This window comes from Erpetoichthys calabaricus, chromosome 5, assembly GCF_900747795.2.
Source record: "Erpetoichthys calabaricus chromosome 5, fErpCal1.3, whole genome shotgun sequence".
Taxonomy (NCBI): Eukaryota; Metazoa; Chordata; class Cladistia; order Polypteriformes; family Polypteridae; genus Erpetoichthys; species Erpetoichthys calabaricus.
The window spans coordinates 142,033,356-142,051,565 of record NC_041398.2 but is presented as its reverse complement, the minus strand read 5'-3'; the positions used below and the strand labels follow the sequence as shown (position 1 = coordinate 142,051,565).

At 39.3% G+C, this 18,210-nt stretch overlaps 1 protein-coding gene across 20 annotated transcripts in view; it reads right to left on the bottom strand.

Moving 5' to 3' along the window:
* Window positions 1-18,210, bottom strand: part of LOC114651964 (sorbin and SH3 domain-containing protein 2-like) — a 439,918-nt gene that overhangs the window by 187,347 nt on the left and 234,361 nt on the right. For 12 of the 20 annotated variants that reach the window (XM_051928410.1, XM_051928408.1, XM_051928409.1 and 9 more), the window contains 2 exons: window positions 9,554-10,135; window positions 3,151-3,600 (listed from right to left, as the gene is read on the bottom strand). The exons of 6 other annotated variants lie outside the window; for them this stretch is intronic. In XM_051928410.1, the coding sequence (XP_051784370.1) occupies window positions 3,151-3,600; window positions 9,554-10,135 (1,032 nt within the window). The remainder of the gene's footprint in view (window positions 1-3,150; window positions 3,601-9,553; window positions 10,136-18,210) is intronic. 2 more of the 20 variants (XM_051928414.1, XM_051928415.1) reach the window with 2 other exon arrangements.

Below are 18,210 nucleotides of genomic sequence, written 5' to 3'. Positions count from 1 at the left end.
CTAATTTCCAGGCTCAGGCTTGCAAAGAACAAAAACAGACTGTATACAGTATGCATTGCACACACTGACTGTCAAGACAGCTTTGTGGAGGGTGGTTAATGTATAGCAAGAAGACTTAAGGATCTTCATACTAAATTCCAGCACCACCTTCTCTGTGTTAAGATGTCATTGTGAGTATTGTAATCCACTTAGCCAACTTGGGCACTCTCACTAAAGGAGGCCATTATTTCTGAGAATGTAGTACATATGTAAATGTTTCATCATGAAGGGCACTAAGCAGAATATTGTTTTTTTAGATAGGGTGTGAGTGAATGTAAAGGTGTACATGTGTATCATCTTTGGTGAATTCTGTCTCCTCCACAAATTGTTCCTTTCTTACCCCCATTATTATCAAGATACTGTAAGTTTCAGCTCCTTGCAGCCATACAGTACACTTGGTAATGCCAGTTAAGAAAATGAATAGGTAGATGACTGGGGCAATAAAGTATAATAAACAAAAGAAAAACAGTATCCAAGGATGAGATGGAATTTAACCAAAATTACTGATGAATTAAATAAATTCTTTTAAACACAGCTACTTACAATAAGGTGAAATATAACTGATATAACTGATTATAAAAGTGCATATGTAACTTCATAGTACAAGAGAGAAGATGGCATGGTGGCTAGCGCTGTTGCTTCACAGATCCTGCATTTGATCACCATGTCCAGTTGCCGTCTATGCAGAGCTGCACTGTCTCCCCATGTCTATAAATGTTTTATTCTGAGTGCTAGGTTTCCCACCCATAAACACTGTGTGTTAGGTTAGCTGGCTATTATTAAATGTCACTTCATGAGTATTTCTCATGATAAGATTATGTCAAGCGTAGGGTTGGTTTCCAGCTTGTGTCAAGTACTGCCACAATAGGCTCCGAATTAAGTTAAAAGCATTTTTATGTAATGGCAGATTATTAGGTCTCGTCTCTTTTTTAAAGTAGACCATGGTACACCCAGACCAAACAGTACTTACATGGACAAACTATGCGATGAAAGCTCAATAGTTTATTTGCTTTTTCTATTTCTAAATTTCTTGTTTATTGTTCAGTTTGGAATTAGGTTGCTCTCATTTCACTCCTTTTATGAAAGCTATTGTGTGCAAAATTTGGAACATGCACACCTTAATTTTATCCATGTCTAATGGTCCTTGATACTCCTCTTTCACCAGTGGGTGTGTAACTTCCAATAACTAACATCAGACAGACTCAGCCCCCAATCTACTCCAGCTGCTGGCCTGTTTGTGTTCGTTCGTCTAGGAAGTTTTGGGGGCAAAAACAAACTAATTTAAATCACAATCTACATCACTCCACAAGCAAGGTTCAGCTTCAAGCTGGAAATCATGGTTGATGATGTCAGAAACGTACATTATTGTGCTGTTATCATTTTATTTACTTTATTATTATTATTATTACTTGAATTGTTTAATCTTTAAATTGTTGTTTTTATCATTTTCACCATTTTATCAGATGTCATTCTATGAGAAATGCCATTGTATTGTTTTCCTGAGCACCGTCAAACTGTTTAAAGCAATGATGCCCAAAATTGTGTTTGATGTTACTTCATTTTTCTTGACTGCTCTACTCTACTTTGTTTTTTTCTCCTGTTGAACTATAGTAATTTTCTGCTGCTTAATTTCATTATGTTGATTAGGACAAGTCCAGTCCACACGGGTGGAATTGTACTTTTTAGAACATTAGAAAAAAATATGATGAGAGCAGGTCATTCAACGCAATCCTATTCACATAATTTCTCCAAAAAACATGAAGGCCCCTAAAGCCCTACTCTCTAACATATTACTTAGTACTTTATTCTATTGTTCTTTGTGTGAAGAGAAATTTCTTATATTTGTGTGCAATTTACCCTCAACAACATCCTCTGTGGAGTTGTTGAACTCATTTTAAAATAACATCCTGGATCTACTAATTCCTTTAATAACTTTAAAAACTTCAGTCATGTCACCTCTTGATTTCTGTTTGCTTACACTGAAAAGGTTCAGCTCTTTTACTCTTTTCTCATTGCTCACATATACATGTCAAAGGAGAGTCTCAATCTGGTACCAGGAAAAAAAATTCATATCAGAACTCAAGGCTGAAATTCACACCAGAAAGTCATGAAGTATCTACAGACCTTAGCTCTTGCTTGTTTGTTGACTTTTGAAACTAAATGGAAAAAGGGTAATAAATCCATAAATAAATGACAGAAAATCACACATATAACTATAAGTATATTATTACAATTATTTTTCTTTAATTTAGGGAAAAACAAACTAAACTCAGTTACTTGATGGCAAACACATTGTGGATATCACCAGCATTAGCTGAGAATGTCCTCTTTCAAATCAGACTGTTGCTAGTATTATCAATTTTAGATCATATGAAGGCTGTCAAGTGCACCTGTACTTCAAGCAGGCATGGACCTGAATTACATCTAATGTGCTCTCCATGACATGGAATTAGAATAAGTGGGTGATGGGTTAGATAGATAATCAAACAATTAATCTTTAATGATTGGTAGAATACCTTGTTGTTGATAAATCCTGGGTTGTATTTAAAAGACAACTAATTTTTATTACAATTATGAAACTCTGCATGTGATTTAAACATTCTTTGTTCTCTTATAATTCTGATATAATAATAATTTATAAAAACACCTGAATTGAATAAAAGTTGCATCAGTTCATCTAATTTCATTTCATTATGTTGATGTTCCCCAAATGTTTTCCCCCAGCCTACGAAAAAGTCACATTTGGTGTGCAAAGAGTCAACCTGTGACATTAATGCAACTTACTGTACACCCATTTCTCCATTATTGTTGCTATTTTACAATGAAAGGTGATAACACAATTCTTTTATGAATTACATAAGAAAGGACAAAATAAGGCTGTTCAACAAAGAAATAAGCAAACTTTATGATGCAACCTTGGACAAATGGTTAGAAAGGTACTGTTCAAGAACTAAAAATTAGTTGCCTTTAAAAGAAGAGAAAACAAAGAGGTAAAATTAGATGACATGCTGACTTGGGGACACAGGTCAGTAATTAAAGTTAGACAATGGTGAATGACGTTTGGCTTAAAAAAAGGTACAAATAAGGAGAAATCAAAAAGAAGATAATTACATTAGTTACTCTGCCAGTGGTTGTTAAGGTGTCATCACTTATGGCGGACGTCTGACTCAAAGTTGGGGAAGGTGTTTCAGAGCTTGCCGTGCTGTCAGAACTACCGATCTGAAGCTCATCTAGAATGGCAGTGGAAGACTCGCTGAGTGTGCGAGAACGGCATTCACTAAAACTTGAATCAGTGGCCATGGAAGCTGTTTCACTCGTTTGGAGAGGGAATTCAGGAGTTAGAGTGTAGAACTCACAAGCACAAGGGAGAGGGGAAAAACTCTCCTGGAGATGTGCCTGAGCAAAGTCTAAAGCTGCCAATCTATTTGAATCAGTGTTTGTGTATGTATCAGGTGAGAAACAGGATCTGTTAACAGGTACCAGAGGAGAAGGCATGATGGCTTCTGGTGAGGTTAGACTGCGAATCAGGGAATCTGTTGATGGAAATTTCCTGCTTTCAAGCTGGGAGTAAAATTTAAAATAACAAAAAAAAATGAACAAGTGAGTAGTATATATACTGTATATATATGTAACTATGACAAAAATGTTTACATAATTAGATAAGCGAGCATTGATTGAGTCATCAAAAAAAGACCATCAAGTGTGAAATACACTCTTACCATCATGGTTTATGTCACTATTTCTACAAAGTATGGGAGACTATTAATTCACAAATGTTCAGCCTTTTCCTTCATGATTCAAAGCATTATTAAATGTTAAACGATTAAATTCATTTATGCAACTAATTATTTTTAGGACCACTTAATCCAGCTGAGGTTCACAGGGAATCTTAATTAATTAAGAATCTAATTAAAAACAGAGGGCAAAACTTTACTTTATCTTTATCAAAGTGTATGTACACTCAGTGATTATACCGAACTACCATGCAAGTAGGCATTGTTACAATGTCCTTGCTGTGTAAACTGAGTAACAATATGAGCAGAAACACAACTGGGCATGTAATAAGGTATCATAAAGATGGTGTAATCATCTTATATATAACGCTCAATGTAGATGTGTATGTGTGTGTTTAACCTTTATTCAATTACACATCTTCGGTCCAATCTCAACAATATTTTTCAGACATAACCCGTCTTGCCTGGAAGAGACTACTACTACGTCTTCGGAACCTGGGGGTATCTTTATTTGTGTGTGTGTTTGGGCGGGGAGGAGGGGTGGAGGTGTTTTACCTACAATCAATTTTAGGGACAGTGCTTTTTCCCAGATTTTTACTCCTGAAATTAATTTAATTCATTTTAGGTCTCAAAATCTGACTAAGAATTGAATTTTATCAGTATTTATTCATGTTTTTGTTAAAATTATGCCTTCTAAGAAACACACTGTAATTGGCAAAATGTCTTTCGATGAAAAATAGAAGACAGATAGTTCCACCTTAAAATTAATTGCTCATGCAACACCGGGTCTTTCTACTAGTATTATGATAAAAAAGCACTTTAGTAATTGGAAAAAATATATTTTAGAAACAAATTGTTATACTTAGTACAGGTCAGAACTAGCATAGATAAATTCTTAGGAAAGACCTGTTAAAAAGCAAATTCTGGCCAGCTGGCCTTGATGACGAGCATGAACAGGTTGGCAGCTGGGATAGATTGGGGGCCGAGTCTGAGCTAAGTCATTGGCAATTACACACCTACTGGTGAAAGAGGTGTATCAGGAACCATTAGAAATAGATAACACTGAGGCATGCAGAGGCAAAATGTCTCTCTCTCAGCTACTCCATTCATGGACAACATGAGTTCATCCAAGGGCTATGCCAGACTGTGTCAGATCAGAGACCAATCAAATGCTAAGACAGAGAGCCACCTGGTAACCTATTATTCAGTTTGTATTATTATTATTATTTTGAAAACAATTAAATTTGTACTCTGCTTATATTTTGGGCATATTATCTAGGGGGTGGGGGCAGAATTTAACTATATTAGCAGTTAATCCCAAAAGTGGCCAGGCTGGTAAGTATAAACATACAAGGCTACAGATAGGATTTGGGGCACATTGTTAAGGTCTATGTAAGAAAGAGTTTGAAAGTGAAAATAGGATCACCCTAGGACCCTACCATAGCAGTTGCAAATTACACTGTAACTGTGTCATATTATATTGTTGTTAGGCAGATAATTGCCTAGTAAGTACAGCATATTGTCAAATGTGTGAATATATTATGTTTCATACTGGGACAGGTTTGAAATATGTACAGGGAAAGATCTGGATGTGATACAGTCTCATGACCATTTTCCATTTCTGTTGTCAGACAGGAAGACCATGATGGGGAAGAAGAACCCCAAACGCAACTCTAGCCCTGTCACTACTAGTCCATAAGATATAAAATAACATTTTCAAATCAAGATGGCATCAGTTAAAAAAAAAAACAACCTCGGAGAAAGCACATTTCTGTGGCTGGAATCAGAAAACTAACTTTTCTTTTCCTTGCCCTTCTTTTGCCCTTCTAATTGCACACCAAAAAGTAATACTTTCAGTATCACTTCAAAAATAATAAAACTTTTTGTGTCTCGTTCAGTTCATTTACAGAATGTACTCTGTAAGAAGGGATTCTTTTTGGAGAGTGTTACCAAAAATATTCATCAGTCTTTCTATATTTATTTACAATGTATGCATAGAGCCAGCCCTGCAATGGGCTCTCTTCCAATACAGGGTTAGTTACTGCCTTGCCCTGAAACTGCCATGATAGGCTCTGGCCCTTCATGAACACAAACACCATATACACATTTGTGAGTGCACATTTTGCATAGTTTTAATTTTTATTTTATGAGTATGTTCCATTTTAATAGCATTAATTTTCTGAATTCACTAATTCCAGTGGGGGTCTTGGGGAGGGCAGCATCTGCTGCAGTAGTATTGGGAACATAACAGGACCCAACCGCTAGTGGGACAATAATTCATAGATGGACAAATGTACTTCCTCATACAGACAATTTAGACTCACCAGTTAACTTATAGTGCAAATCTTGGGGTGTGGGAGTAAACTGAAACAACCATAGAAAATCCTTGTGTATAGTGGGAGAATGTGGGATTTTAACCTAAGGTTCTGAAGCTATGAAGAAGGAGCACTAAACACTGAAAAACAGTGTTGCCATTTTTGAAATACAGTAATCCCTCGCTATATCGCGCTTCGCCTTTCGCGGCTTCACTCCATCGCGGATTTTATATGTAAGCATATTTAAATATATATCGCGGATTTTTCGCTGCTTCGCGGGTTTCTGCGGACAATGGGTCTTTTAATTTCTGGTACATGCTTCCTCAGTTGGTTTGCCCAGTTGATTTCATACAAGGGACGCTATTGGCAGATGGCTGAGAAGCTACCCAGCTTACTTTTCTCTTTCTCTTGTGCTGACTTTCTCTGATCCTGACGTAGGGGGATTGAGCAGGGGGGCTGTTCGCACACCTAGACGATACGGACGCTCGTCTAAAAATGCTGAAAGATTATCTTCACGTTGCTATCTTTTGTGCAGCTGCTTCCTGAAACGACATGCTGCACGGTGCTTCGCATACTTAAAAGCTCGAAGGACACGTATTGATTTGTGCTTGAAAAACAAACTCTGTCTCTCTCTATCTCTGTCTCTCTCTCTCTTTGTCTGCTCCTGACAGAGGGGGTGTGAGCTGCCGCCTTCAACAGCTTTGTGCCGCGGTGCTTCGCATACTTAAGCCAAACAGCCCTATTGATTTGTTTGCTTTTCTCTCTATCTCTGTGACAGTCACTGCTCCTGACACGCACTCCTTTGAAGAGGAAGATATGTTTGCATTCTTTTAATTGTGAGACGGAACTGTCATCTCTGTCTTGTCATGGAGCACAGTTTAAACTTTTGAAAAAGAGACAAATGTTTGTTTGCAGTGTTTGAATAACGTTCCTGTCTCTCTACAACCTCCTGTGTTTCTGTGCAAATCTGTGACCCAAGCATGACAATATAAAAATAACCATATAAACATATGGTTTCTACTTCACGGATTTTCTTATTTCGCGGGTGGCTCTGGAACGCAACCCCCGCGATGGAGGAGGGATTACTGTATATCTGTAAACAGGTTGTGCTTAAAGCTTATAGAATAAATAATAAGTGCGCTATATGAAGTTGAAATAACAAGTCTTTATAGATGAATCCAACCATTTATTTATATAAAGGATGAAATAAAGACAAGTCATTTCAGGATGTTGAATGATACTATATTTAAGTAATACGTAATTTTTAGGAAAACTGAAATTTAAAAAAGGTATATAGACTTTCGATAGTCATTTTATATTTCATTGAAATAAAAAAAGCTGTATACTTTCGACATTTATTGTAACTGTGCTGTATTTGTAAAATGTGTGTAATGCATTAAGTTTCTATTTAGTGAACAGCATTTTAAACTGAATGGAAATAAATAAACAAAATCAATAACCTAGAAATAAACATTATAAAATCCAGAATCATTTGACCATATAAATGATGTAAACTGACTTTTAAGAATACAAATTCTTAGAAGTAAAAACATACCTTAATGATTTTCAAAAAAGTGACCTTGAAGGGCCTATCCAATAATAGTCAGCTGTGTTCTGATAATTATTGTGCACGAAACAGTAACTCGCTTTATGCATTTTGTACAACATTACTCAGTAGCGTAGGCACACTTTCTGTCACATGTTGGTGGCACCCTGATCTTATAATAATCTGTCACATCGTACATGTTTCTGTGACATTTAGTGAAATATGCAGTGAATGACGATAAACACAGGCAACTGAAGAGTGGCTTTTTTGATGACCATATCATTGTTCATCAATTTGAATGAATGGTTTAGAAGAAAAGTTAAATTAAATAAAGAAAGAACAGAATGGTATATTAGAATGTTTACTCTCTGTTTTTAGTAGTTGATTAAGCTTTTATTGCTTCAAAATATGCTGTATGATGAACATGTAATTTGATAACAGGATGATGAATGACATATAGTAACAGAAAAAAAACTTTAGCAGTTTCCTACCTTTACACTTTTTACATTTATGGGGGTAAAAAAGTATAAGAATATTTTTCTGGACATAAATTAATCTTTTTATGCCACAGCATGCTGTACCTACTAAACTATAATCCTGTCAAACATAAAATACTTCCAGTTAGAAAACCAGTCTGTGAACAGAAGGAATTAGGGAAAACTAGATTATCAATGATTTTACTTTGTAAGTGTGAGCTAGCAGGCTAGAAGCTGAATGCCCTAAATCAGGAAGACTGTGATATTGTGTGATCAGTTACCATTGTTCACAGTGCCATTCTTACTAATACATGGCAGGGCTATGTGCCTCTACTGGCACAACTGCATGCTAAGTTCTTTGCCTTCTACAATACACAAAATTCTCAACAAAATTAAATTGTAAAACTCTTCTAAAGAGAAAAAAGGAGGAATGTCATATTTAATACAAATAAAAGCAGAATGCCATCACAAAGGTGCAGTTTGAATAACCTAAAAGACATTTGGTAGCTTTAAGGAAATAGAAAGAAGGGCAAGCAAACCAAAACATGTGATCTGCATAAAACATTAAATTAGATGCAAATTCTGTTCAGACTGAATAAACCTCCTTTGATGTTTATTATCCCTTAAAGCCTCAAGGGTTAAACTCTCAGGACACTTCAAGCTTCAGATGCACATTAATTTTACTTATAGATTATAAGCTGTTCTAATTTTATTTATTTAAAAGCGTTTGCATGCATCTAATAATTTGTTTCCAGCTTCAATAAATTTCTTTTTACTGCTGTGGTTTATATAGCATTAGTTGCTAAGGCATTGGGCTTTTTAGGCTGCCTAATCAAACCTCACCATTGACTTGCTGTGTGAACCTAGCAAGTCATTTAACTTGCCTATACTCCAATTTTTAAATATTTAAGTAAGCAGTTTTATACTGGTTTTGTATAGTGCTTAGGATCAGTGTTCCCTATGGAAAAATGTTGTGTAAAATAATAGTAGGTTCTGTAAAGAAAAGTTTAATTAATCTGGATTATTAGCTCCATAAAGTTGGCACCCTGTATCAAGCAAAAAACAATATGTGTTGCCATCCGACACTAAACATCTGGTCTGCACTTGTGCACACTTTTGGATATTTAAGCAGCAGGGCTGAAATTGTTAAGAAACATAATCATGCCAGAAAATAAAAGTCTGCCCTGCTTGATTTTAATTCATGAACTGTATTTAGTCCTGCCTTGAACTCATTACCTAAATAACTGGCTCTGATTCATTTGAGTAAGCAGACTGATGGATGTTTTTATCAAGAGATAGGATGCCATTTTCATAGAGCTCAAATCAGAAAGTAGTAAGAATGTGTTAGCACCTAAAAGACAGATGGACATCAACATGTGTATGTCATTAAAATCATTACTGAGAAACACCAGTGATGTTCAAGAAAAGAAAAAAAAGTTATACCGAATGGCCATCTGCTGAAGCTGCTTGTCTGTTCTCCACCGAGGACATCTTTTTGGTTTCTGCTGAAGGAGCTGAGGATCGTCCCTGAATAACCTCATGTCCACACTCCGTATGGAGGACCTTGGCTGGTTCTATCTGAACAGAGATAGAAGCTTTGTGTCTCTCAAGCTGTCTAGCGGCAAACTCAGGTGACAGGCTGGCCAGCAACTTAGACTTCATATCAGAAGCAGGTGTGGGGTGCTGCCTTGAGCTGGGAATGTTAGTTGTATTCTGGCCCTCCTGCAGGGTTAATTTAAGTGAGGAAACTTTACGTTCTTGAGGTGAACCTTTATCTCCGGTGTCAGCAAGAGCAGTGCACTCTGACTCCAGTTTAACGGAGGTCTTCTCTCTATATGTAAATGATGCAGTGGTACTGCTGGAATACATTTCCTCTTGCAGTAACCTTGTGTTAGTTAAAGCAGATGTGTCCTCCTTGTGAACAGACTCATGCAAGAAACAACCAGAAGACTTAGTGTCTTTATTTGGATTGTTGTGAAGCGGGGGCAAGTGAAAGCTGTCTTTTCTGGGAGGGGGAGAGGGGATCTTTTGGTGATAAAGAGGAGGCAGAGAAAACAAACATGAAAACAAGAACAGAAAAAAAATATTAGAGCTCCAAATTCTCTTACCTCCCTGTTTGAAAACAAAAAGCAGACCTTTGATTTCTTGTCTTTTTTCCCCATGACCTTCACATGAATGCAAGAACTGCACATATGTTTAACAATTATTATCAGGCATGCACAACAACACAGACAAAATAAGCACAAGTAGCCTTTTCAACAATAAAACATAAAAATAAAAACAACACAGAGCTCAAATACAAGTGTCTTTTGACCTGTCGCATTGCTGTCTTAACATGCTTGGACTCTGCTTCCACTCCAGGTTGGGATGATATCTCAAGAGAATTTGCATGTGCTTGCCATGCTTATATAAGCACACTCCAAGAAATCCAGTTTTCTGCTGCAGTTTGTTGAGGATTCAGAACTTTCCATCATCCCAGAAATGAATGTAAATTTGAGTGTTCCTAGTAATGGATTAGTGCAGATTCAAGTACCCTGTACACATTGCCTCCAGAATGGGCTATACATACATACAGTATATCACCTAACCAGGGGTACAAAATGGATGGATGTTGACATATAGTTCATACCAGGGTAATGGCATCATAAAGACTATAAGTGCTTGTGATGCCCCGTGCAATGGCACCTTGCACACAGCTTGAACTACCTGTAGTTGTAACCGAAAGACCGGAGTGAGAAGATAGGGAGGCATAGACATAAGCTTCTTTAGAAAAATTACATAAGCTGTTTATTATGTGTGTGCCAAAGCACAGATTTGTGCCACACAATAAATTATTAATAAAATCAGTTCCTGTGCACTGACATGATCAAAAAGTAATGCGCAGTTATTAAAAAAAAAAAAAAAAAAAAGTCTCAGGCTCTTGCTCTTTTTACTCTTCTTAAAACAGCTCAATGCCAAGAAACTATAACTGAGCTCCTCCATAAGTTAAGACTAGTTCGCACCACCAAATCAGCACACCATCTCTATTCTCAGGACTTTCAGAGGACTTTGTTTTGCAGGCACTGTCATACCTTCTTTCCCCATCAGTGACTGCCAGAAGCATACAAGTATATCCAAACGATTCCAAATAGCAACTATAGTGTCTGTCCTTCTCAGGCTCTTGCCTCCACCTCAATAAATTATCGGAGGGCTGAACCCCGGAAAATTGGACCAACTTCTTTCCTTTTCACAAAGTTTGCAGAAGGCTGCTATACTTGTATCACTAACTAAACTACCAGAAAAATGACCCCTCACTAGCTTTGCAGTGTTTTCAGTATCCTTATGGGATGTCTGTAGTCAATCCCAGTCATAAAATTCTCCAGCCGTACCCACAGGCTCATACATTATTAAGCTTACATCACTGCATTCAATCTCCTAATCCCCACTCCTATATAAATGGGGTCATGTATTCTCCTGCATGTGCATACCTTCACGTGGAATAGATTCACAGTCCCGTCTCCTCTTTTGATCCACGCTCAGGTAAAATCTTTCCTTAGGCCCTGCACGGCTTCTGTTAACTGACATCTTACCTGTCATTCTCCTTCAACAGAAAAGGGAGCATCGACAGGGTGTTAGCACCTCCTACAGATGCGCACATGTCCCAATAGGCCTCTCACACTCATGCTCATCACCAGCTCCACCCACAAAGTGCACCATTGCAGCTGTTACGCCTTTCACACTGCTATACCACGCTCAACCCATGTAGGCATTCCATGCTGCACCATTACGCCTTCTATCAAGTTAAGTACAAAATTTTTTTTCCGTTAAAAAGAAGGGTTAACCAACACCCAGTCTCACTATCCCGGGCTCTCACCTAGACCCACAACATGGCTTTACCATTTATCTGGTGTGCAAAATCTGCAATTTTGTGTCTATGCTTCCATTTTTTTTTGCTCAAGTCAAACAAGATACATTTAAATACAGGACATTTCCATGGGCAGTTTTAACATCAAAACATTCTGCTTTCCTGAATTGTACTAATAATCAAAGCACAGTAACATCTGTTGCACCTAGGATTAAATCGGTTTATAGCTCGAGAAGGGAAGACATGCAGATGCCTCAAGCTGTATTTATTACTTTATAACCTGTGAACAGAAGGAGATGCCATGTGACCAGAAATTGCCAAACCAGTTTACAGTTTGGGACAGGAAGGCTCTTCAAACATCAAAAATGTTATTGTTTGGGAAATGGATGCACTCAAACTGATTAAAGAGTTCAAGCAAATTCATCCATCATATTGACAGCCAGCCAATCAGGTGTATGTAACAATCACGTGTTGCAAAACTCCCATGGAATTTTAAAATAAATAAGATGGACTAAACAACGAGAAGACTGCAACATCAGAGGAGGACATAGCAACATCAGAAGAGGACAGAGTGACGTTAGAAGAGGGTGTGAAAACATAAAAAGATGTAATTGAACAAAATGCATGTGTGTATAGAAAATAGGACAGAGTGATGAAACTTGTTTGTGTTTGGCGTGCGTGACAAAAAGCATGTATACTTTCTGGAAGTTTCTTTTGATGATGTGTGTGACAAGAAAATATACCTTTAGGGTAATGACTTTACAAAAACTGGAAAAGTACAATGAGTCAGGATGCTATTTTTTGCTTACGTGGTCAACGATCAGGAGATTAGAAAGGTATAAAAGAACAAGGACATCTGCGCTCGAGGCAGATGAAGCGCGGTGTCCTAGGACTGTGTTTCTCTGACATTTTACCCTTGCCTGGTATGTATTAATAAAAGGTTTTGACTAATTTTAATTTTCTTCTCTGTCTTCAGTCACAAAAAGTGTCCACAGTTTTTGGCGCCCGGACGTGGGGCAAGAGACGGCCGGTCGACTCCTCCAGCGAGACCATTTCAGTGATCCGTCTTACCAGCGGACTGCCGTTAACTTGAGATACCCGGCAGCAGAGCATGCAGCTCCGGCAAAAGTTAGGACTGCCCTGTCCTGAAACAGTTCTTGCGTGAGGAGCCCCTGGTCTCCTCTTTGCTACATCCACGGTGACTGAACGGATTTCCAGACAGAGCTTGCACACTTCCAGGCTGGGGTAAGCACCGGGGGATTTCCGAATATTTTTTATTTTCTAAATAACGGGAGGGCGAGTTTCCTGTTGACCGTCTAGTCATACTCATATCTCAACGGGTTGCTTAAGGTGATGGAGACTTGACCCAAGCAGTTTGACGCATACGAAAGGTCTGACGAAAGGATACTGGCCTCACCCATATCCTAGACTCGGCTGGACGTATTGATGTAGTATTCTGCTGAACCGAATCGGACACGAAGTCACCTGAGCTGGAACCCGGGGATGTGAGCGGACAGGCTAACGGGACGAGTAACGGGGTGGTATGGAAATATAAACCGAAAAGAGCACAGATTGCAGGATTGCTGTTAGGAAGGAATAAATAAATCTACATACGGAATAAGCAACAAAACCGTGTTCTCCTGGGAACTGGATCAGTTGATAGTTAGGTGTCTCCCCTTGGAACTAAGAAGGGAACAGTTTAGGTTTAGTGAGTGGCACACTTAATGCCTTGCTGATTCATACGTACAAGGGATTAGGCGAATCAGTATATAGTTGGAAAATTAAATACAGAACCCGGGAGGGCAAGGGAACATAATGGGATCACTAATAAGTAAGCCTGTTAATCGCCGCACAGGGGGATCAAAATCATTAGTGCTGGAGGGATTATTTTCGGAGGATCAACAGACGCCCCGAAAAAATGGGTCTCCTAGAAAATTTATAGTAAAAAAGACAGGTTTAGATTTATCCTATTATTTTTTTTCCCCTCCTCAGAACCAACCTCAGACACCTCTATTATCCCCTCCTCTATTCCCCATTCCGATTGCCCCCCCCCTGCACTACAACTAGCAGAAGTTTCCCCTGATGATTCCCCAGGCACAGATCACTATGACCCCTCAACCCATCGTGATGACCCACCCTGTACTAGACAAACCCCCGTCTCCAAATGCACTCGAAGTCACAAACCAGCTCCAACTTTTTTCTCCTCTAATCCTTCACTTACTTGCCCTTTAATAGAAGTTCCCAATCCCCATTATAACCCTGCCCATCCAGCTGGACCCCAAAATCCCACAACAGTTATGATAAAATCGAAATTGGGACATCCAAGAACTAAAAGATGTCGTGAATGCACTTCCAGATCCAAAGGAAGTAGGAGGACTAAAATTTGTTGAACAACTTGATCAGTTAGATAGCATGTATAAGCCTAATGCTGCTGAATGGACCCAGGTACTTCGTCGAAAGTTTGGGACCACATGGGCCACTGTTAGCAGGGGTGTCCGCAATGACATTCCATGGGTATGGAACCCAGCTTTAACTCGAGGACAGGGGATAGGTGGAGAAGGCGAATTTAACCCACAATGGGAGGCGTTGAGACAAAATATTGCAGAAAAATATAAAAAAGGAACGGACTGGTCCCTTATTTCTGCTGCAAAACAAAAGAGAGACGAAACAGTTGATGAATGGGCACATAGGATTCAAGACCTGATGGCTAATCACTCGGGCTTGGGAAATGCTGATGACCGCACCCGAGCTGCAGTTCCACCTTTTGTTTCCGGCTTGCGCTTTGATATACAAAACAAGGTCTGCACTTCCTGTATTGAGTGGGAAAGTGCCACGTTTGATGAAGTCAAACGACATGCTGAACAGGCCGAATCGAACTCTCATGCCAAATTATTGGCAGCACAGATGAACTATTATACCAGGAATGCTCCTGACCAAGGTCGAGGAAAAAGAAGGAGACGAGGAAAAAGAAGGAGACGAGGACGAGGAGGAGGACGAGGTGGTTTTAGAGCTCCTCCTGTTGACCACACTAAGAATCCTTTTATTCCCTCTCCCTTTAATTCCAATGCTAATTCCTTCTCTTGCTACGCCTGTGGTGAAACTGGACATTTTCGTCGAGAGTGCCCTCACAGACAGCAACAGCCCCCACCTCCCCTTATTCCACCTGTTTCCTCTGACACCCCTGACTAACAATACTGGCCATAGGAAAACGCTGGGACCTCCAGCCACTCTTTTCAACTACCTTTGCTCACTCATAATTCAGAGACTGATCCTTTACTGACATTGTTCGTTGATGGCACTGAGACTGTTTTCTTAATCGATACTGGTGCCACTCGCTTGCTGGCAAAGGTCCCTGCTTCGAACGAAACTGTTACTGTGCTTACTGCTTCTGGACAACCTCACCTTTTTCAAGTATCAAAACCTCTTCAAGTCCAGTCACGTCCTGGCGGACATACCTTACTGCATCGTTTTCTTTTGAATCAGCTTTGTTTTTTCTGTTCAACCCCCAAGTTGTTGTGTCAAATTACCCCTTATCCCAAACCCTCTTTTGCAGCATGGACTTTAGATATTTCCCCACACACTATTCTCCTCAAAGCCCTACATTTTTTTCCCTTGTCTTTTTCCCAATTTACAGGCCCCTGACATTTTACACTGTACTGCCCAATACTTCCCTATAGAAGTAGACACCACCTGGCTAGAATTTTTCCTTACTTCTGGTATTTGCCCCGAAACCCTTCACATCTACTGTAATCACACACTGTTAAGTGGGAGGAAATAGGACCATGGGTGGAAAAATGCCTTGAAAGAACAGACTGGTTACAAGTTACTCCGGGTATTTTTGATACTCCTGACCATTTAATAACTGAAGTAGTGTTTCAAAGGATAGCCCATTGTGAGCCTCTGGTGATCCACCCGAAATCCTCCTTCCGCCCGCACCGTGCCCAATATCCTTTGTCTCCCGAAGCAGAGGCTGGCATCTCCGCCGTACATCCCGATCTCGTCAAACGCGGTACCGCCGATGGACATGGACCGTCATGCCTCAGGGATACAGAGAAGCCCTTTGTGTTTCTGGTTAAGCTCTTGCCCAAAATTTAGAAGGCGTCTGGCCGGAAAAAGGTAGTACATTGATACAGTATGTAGATGGAAATAATATGTAGCGCTACGGAAAGAAGATTGTACAATAGATACTCAGAAATTGTTGCTGTTTCTGGGGGAAAATGGCCATAAAGTTTCTAAGGTTAAGCTGCAGCTAAACAAAACAACAGGTTATGTCTGTTTTAGGTATTCTGGGCTACTGCAGACAGTGGGTTCTAAATTTTACTGAAAGAGCACAGCCGTTGCAACAATTGGCTGAGAAGGCTCTCTGTACCCTCAAAGCTACTCTTTTATCTGCGCCCGCGCTAGGTTTGCCTGATTATTCTCGTCCATTCACTTTGTTCGTGGACGAAAAGCAGGGATTTATGAATTCAGTACTGACGCAACAACATGGAGATAAACAAAGACCGGTGACTTATTTTTTCTAAAAAAAAAACTGGATCCAGTGGCCGCAGCACTTCCTCCGTGTCTTCGTGCTGTGGCTGCAACAACAGAAGCTGTATTAGCAAGCACGGATGTAGTTCTCATGAAATTTCTTCTGTCCTTTTTTTTTTTCTTGTGACGTGTGTATTTGAGAGGCTGTTTTATGTTTGTTTGTCCTGAAGAGTTGAACTTGCTTTTCTTCAGAGTCCATTTGTTTCTGTTTCCTTTGCTGCATTGTTTCCAAATATAGTGTAAATATAGAATAATACTGGGGTGAAGTGTGTTGAAAATGGTTTGGGTGATTTTGTGTGTTATAGAGTGTATTAAAAGGGATCCCTATGAGTATCAGAATGTACTCTGTACTTTGTCAAATGCTACAATTGAAAAATGGAGCGCCCTCAACCAGTTACGCAGTGGTCCAAGGGGACCGCCTGCTGGAAGCAAATCAAATTTCATAAAGCTAAGTGCACAAAACAGCTGAACTCGTAGCACTCACTCAAGCATGTCAGCTGTCCGAAGGGAAGATCGTAACAATTTATACAGATTCCAGGTATGCTTTTGGAGTCTGCCATGATCATGGAACACTATGGAAACTAAGGGAATTTAAGACCAGTCCTGGAGAGCTCTAACTAAAAACTGAAAAAGATAATTATCGATTTGTGTAATTGGTTTAGCGCAAATGAATGTCTCCACTTTTGTTTAAGGCTTGTAAATATACAAAAGTATTTTTCCTTTTAAACCCTGATCAAGTTTGAAGGAAAAATGCTCTTTTAATAATATTACATGAGAAGGGAGACAAGTTTTTTGGCGATAAGCGGAATGTGTCTAATTGTGATATGAATGTGTGTGTCTAATTGTGATATGAATGTGTGTCTAAATTGTGATATGAATGGAAGTTGTGTATTTTAGGTACTATAAAGGAAGAGCATGGTGACGCAGTGGTCAGCACACTTGATACGAATAAAGGTTCAAGCACGTATGTTTTCCTTGTTAATAATAAGCATGAAGGAAAAGACGCGTTTAAGTATGTTGCATAAATAACCTTTAAGCACAACTTAAGACCAGTACTGGCAAACCCATCCAACATCAGAAATTGATCGAATCCCTTTTAGAAGTTATAACCAAACCATCGGAGCTAGCGATTGTTAAATGTCAAGCTCACACAGGAAAACAGGATCCTGCTAGCAAAGGGAATGAATTAGCTGACCACTTTGCTAAAGAGGCTGCATATAATAACACACCAATTTCTTTATTCCAACAGAGAAATGACCAGGACCCTGATAATCAAATTATTTCTTTACAGAATGCAGCCACGGATATCGAAAGGAGAAAATGGTCCAAAGAAGGGTCCCTCTCTGATGGAGTCTGGACTCATAAACACACTAACAAACCTTTTCTCCCAATGATTTTCTCTCTAGTCTTGCAGGTTTGCGAACCTCGTTGAAGGAAATCCACCAGCAGGTTGATCAAGCCTGGAGGACCAGCCCCCTTTCCAAGGATTTACCAATTCGTTTGGGCACCTGGATCCTGGTTCGAGATACTCGGAGGAAACACTGGCATCAGCCTAGGTGGAGAGGATCATTCCAAATTCTTCTATCCACACCACACGCCGTGAAAGTTGAAGGACTGCCTGCCTGGATTCACGCCTCACATTGCAAGAGATGGCACCCTTGATTGCTGTGCTACTATGTTTTTCTTTTCCCTTGTCTACTGCCCTGGTCACCTTGACTTTCCCGTT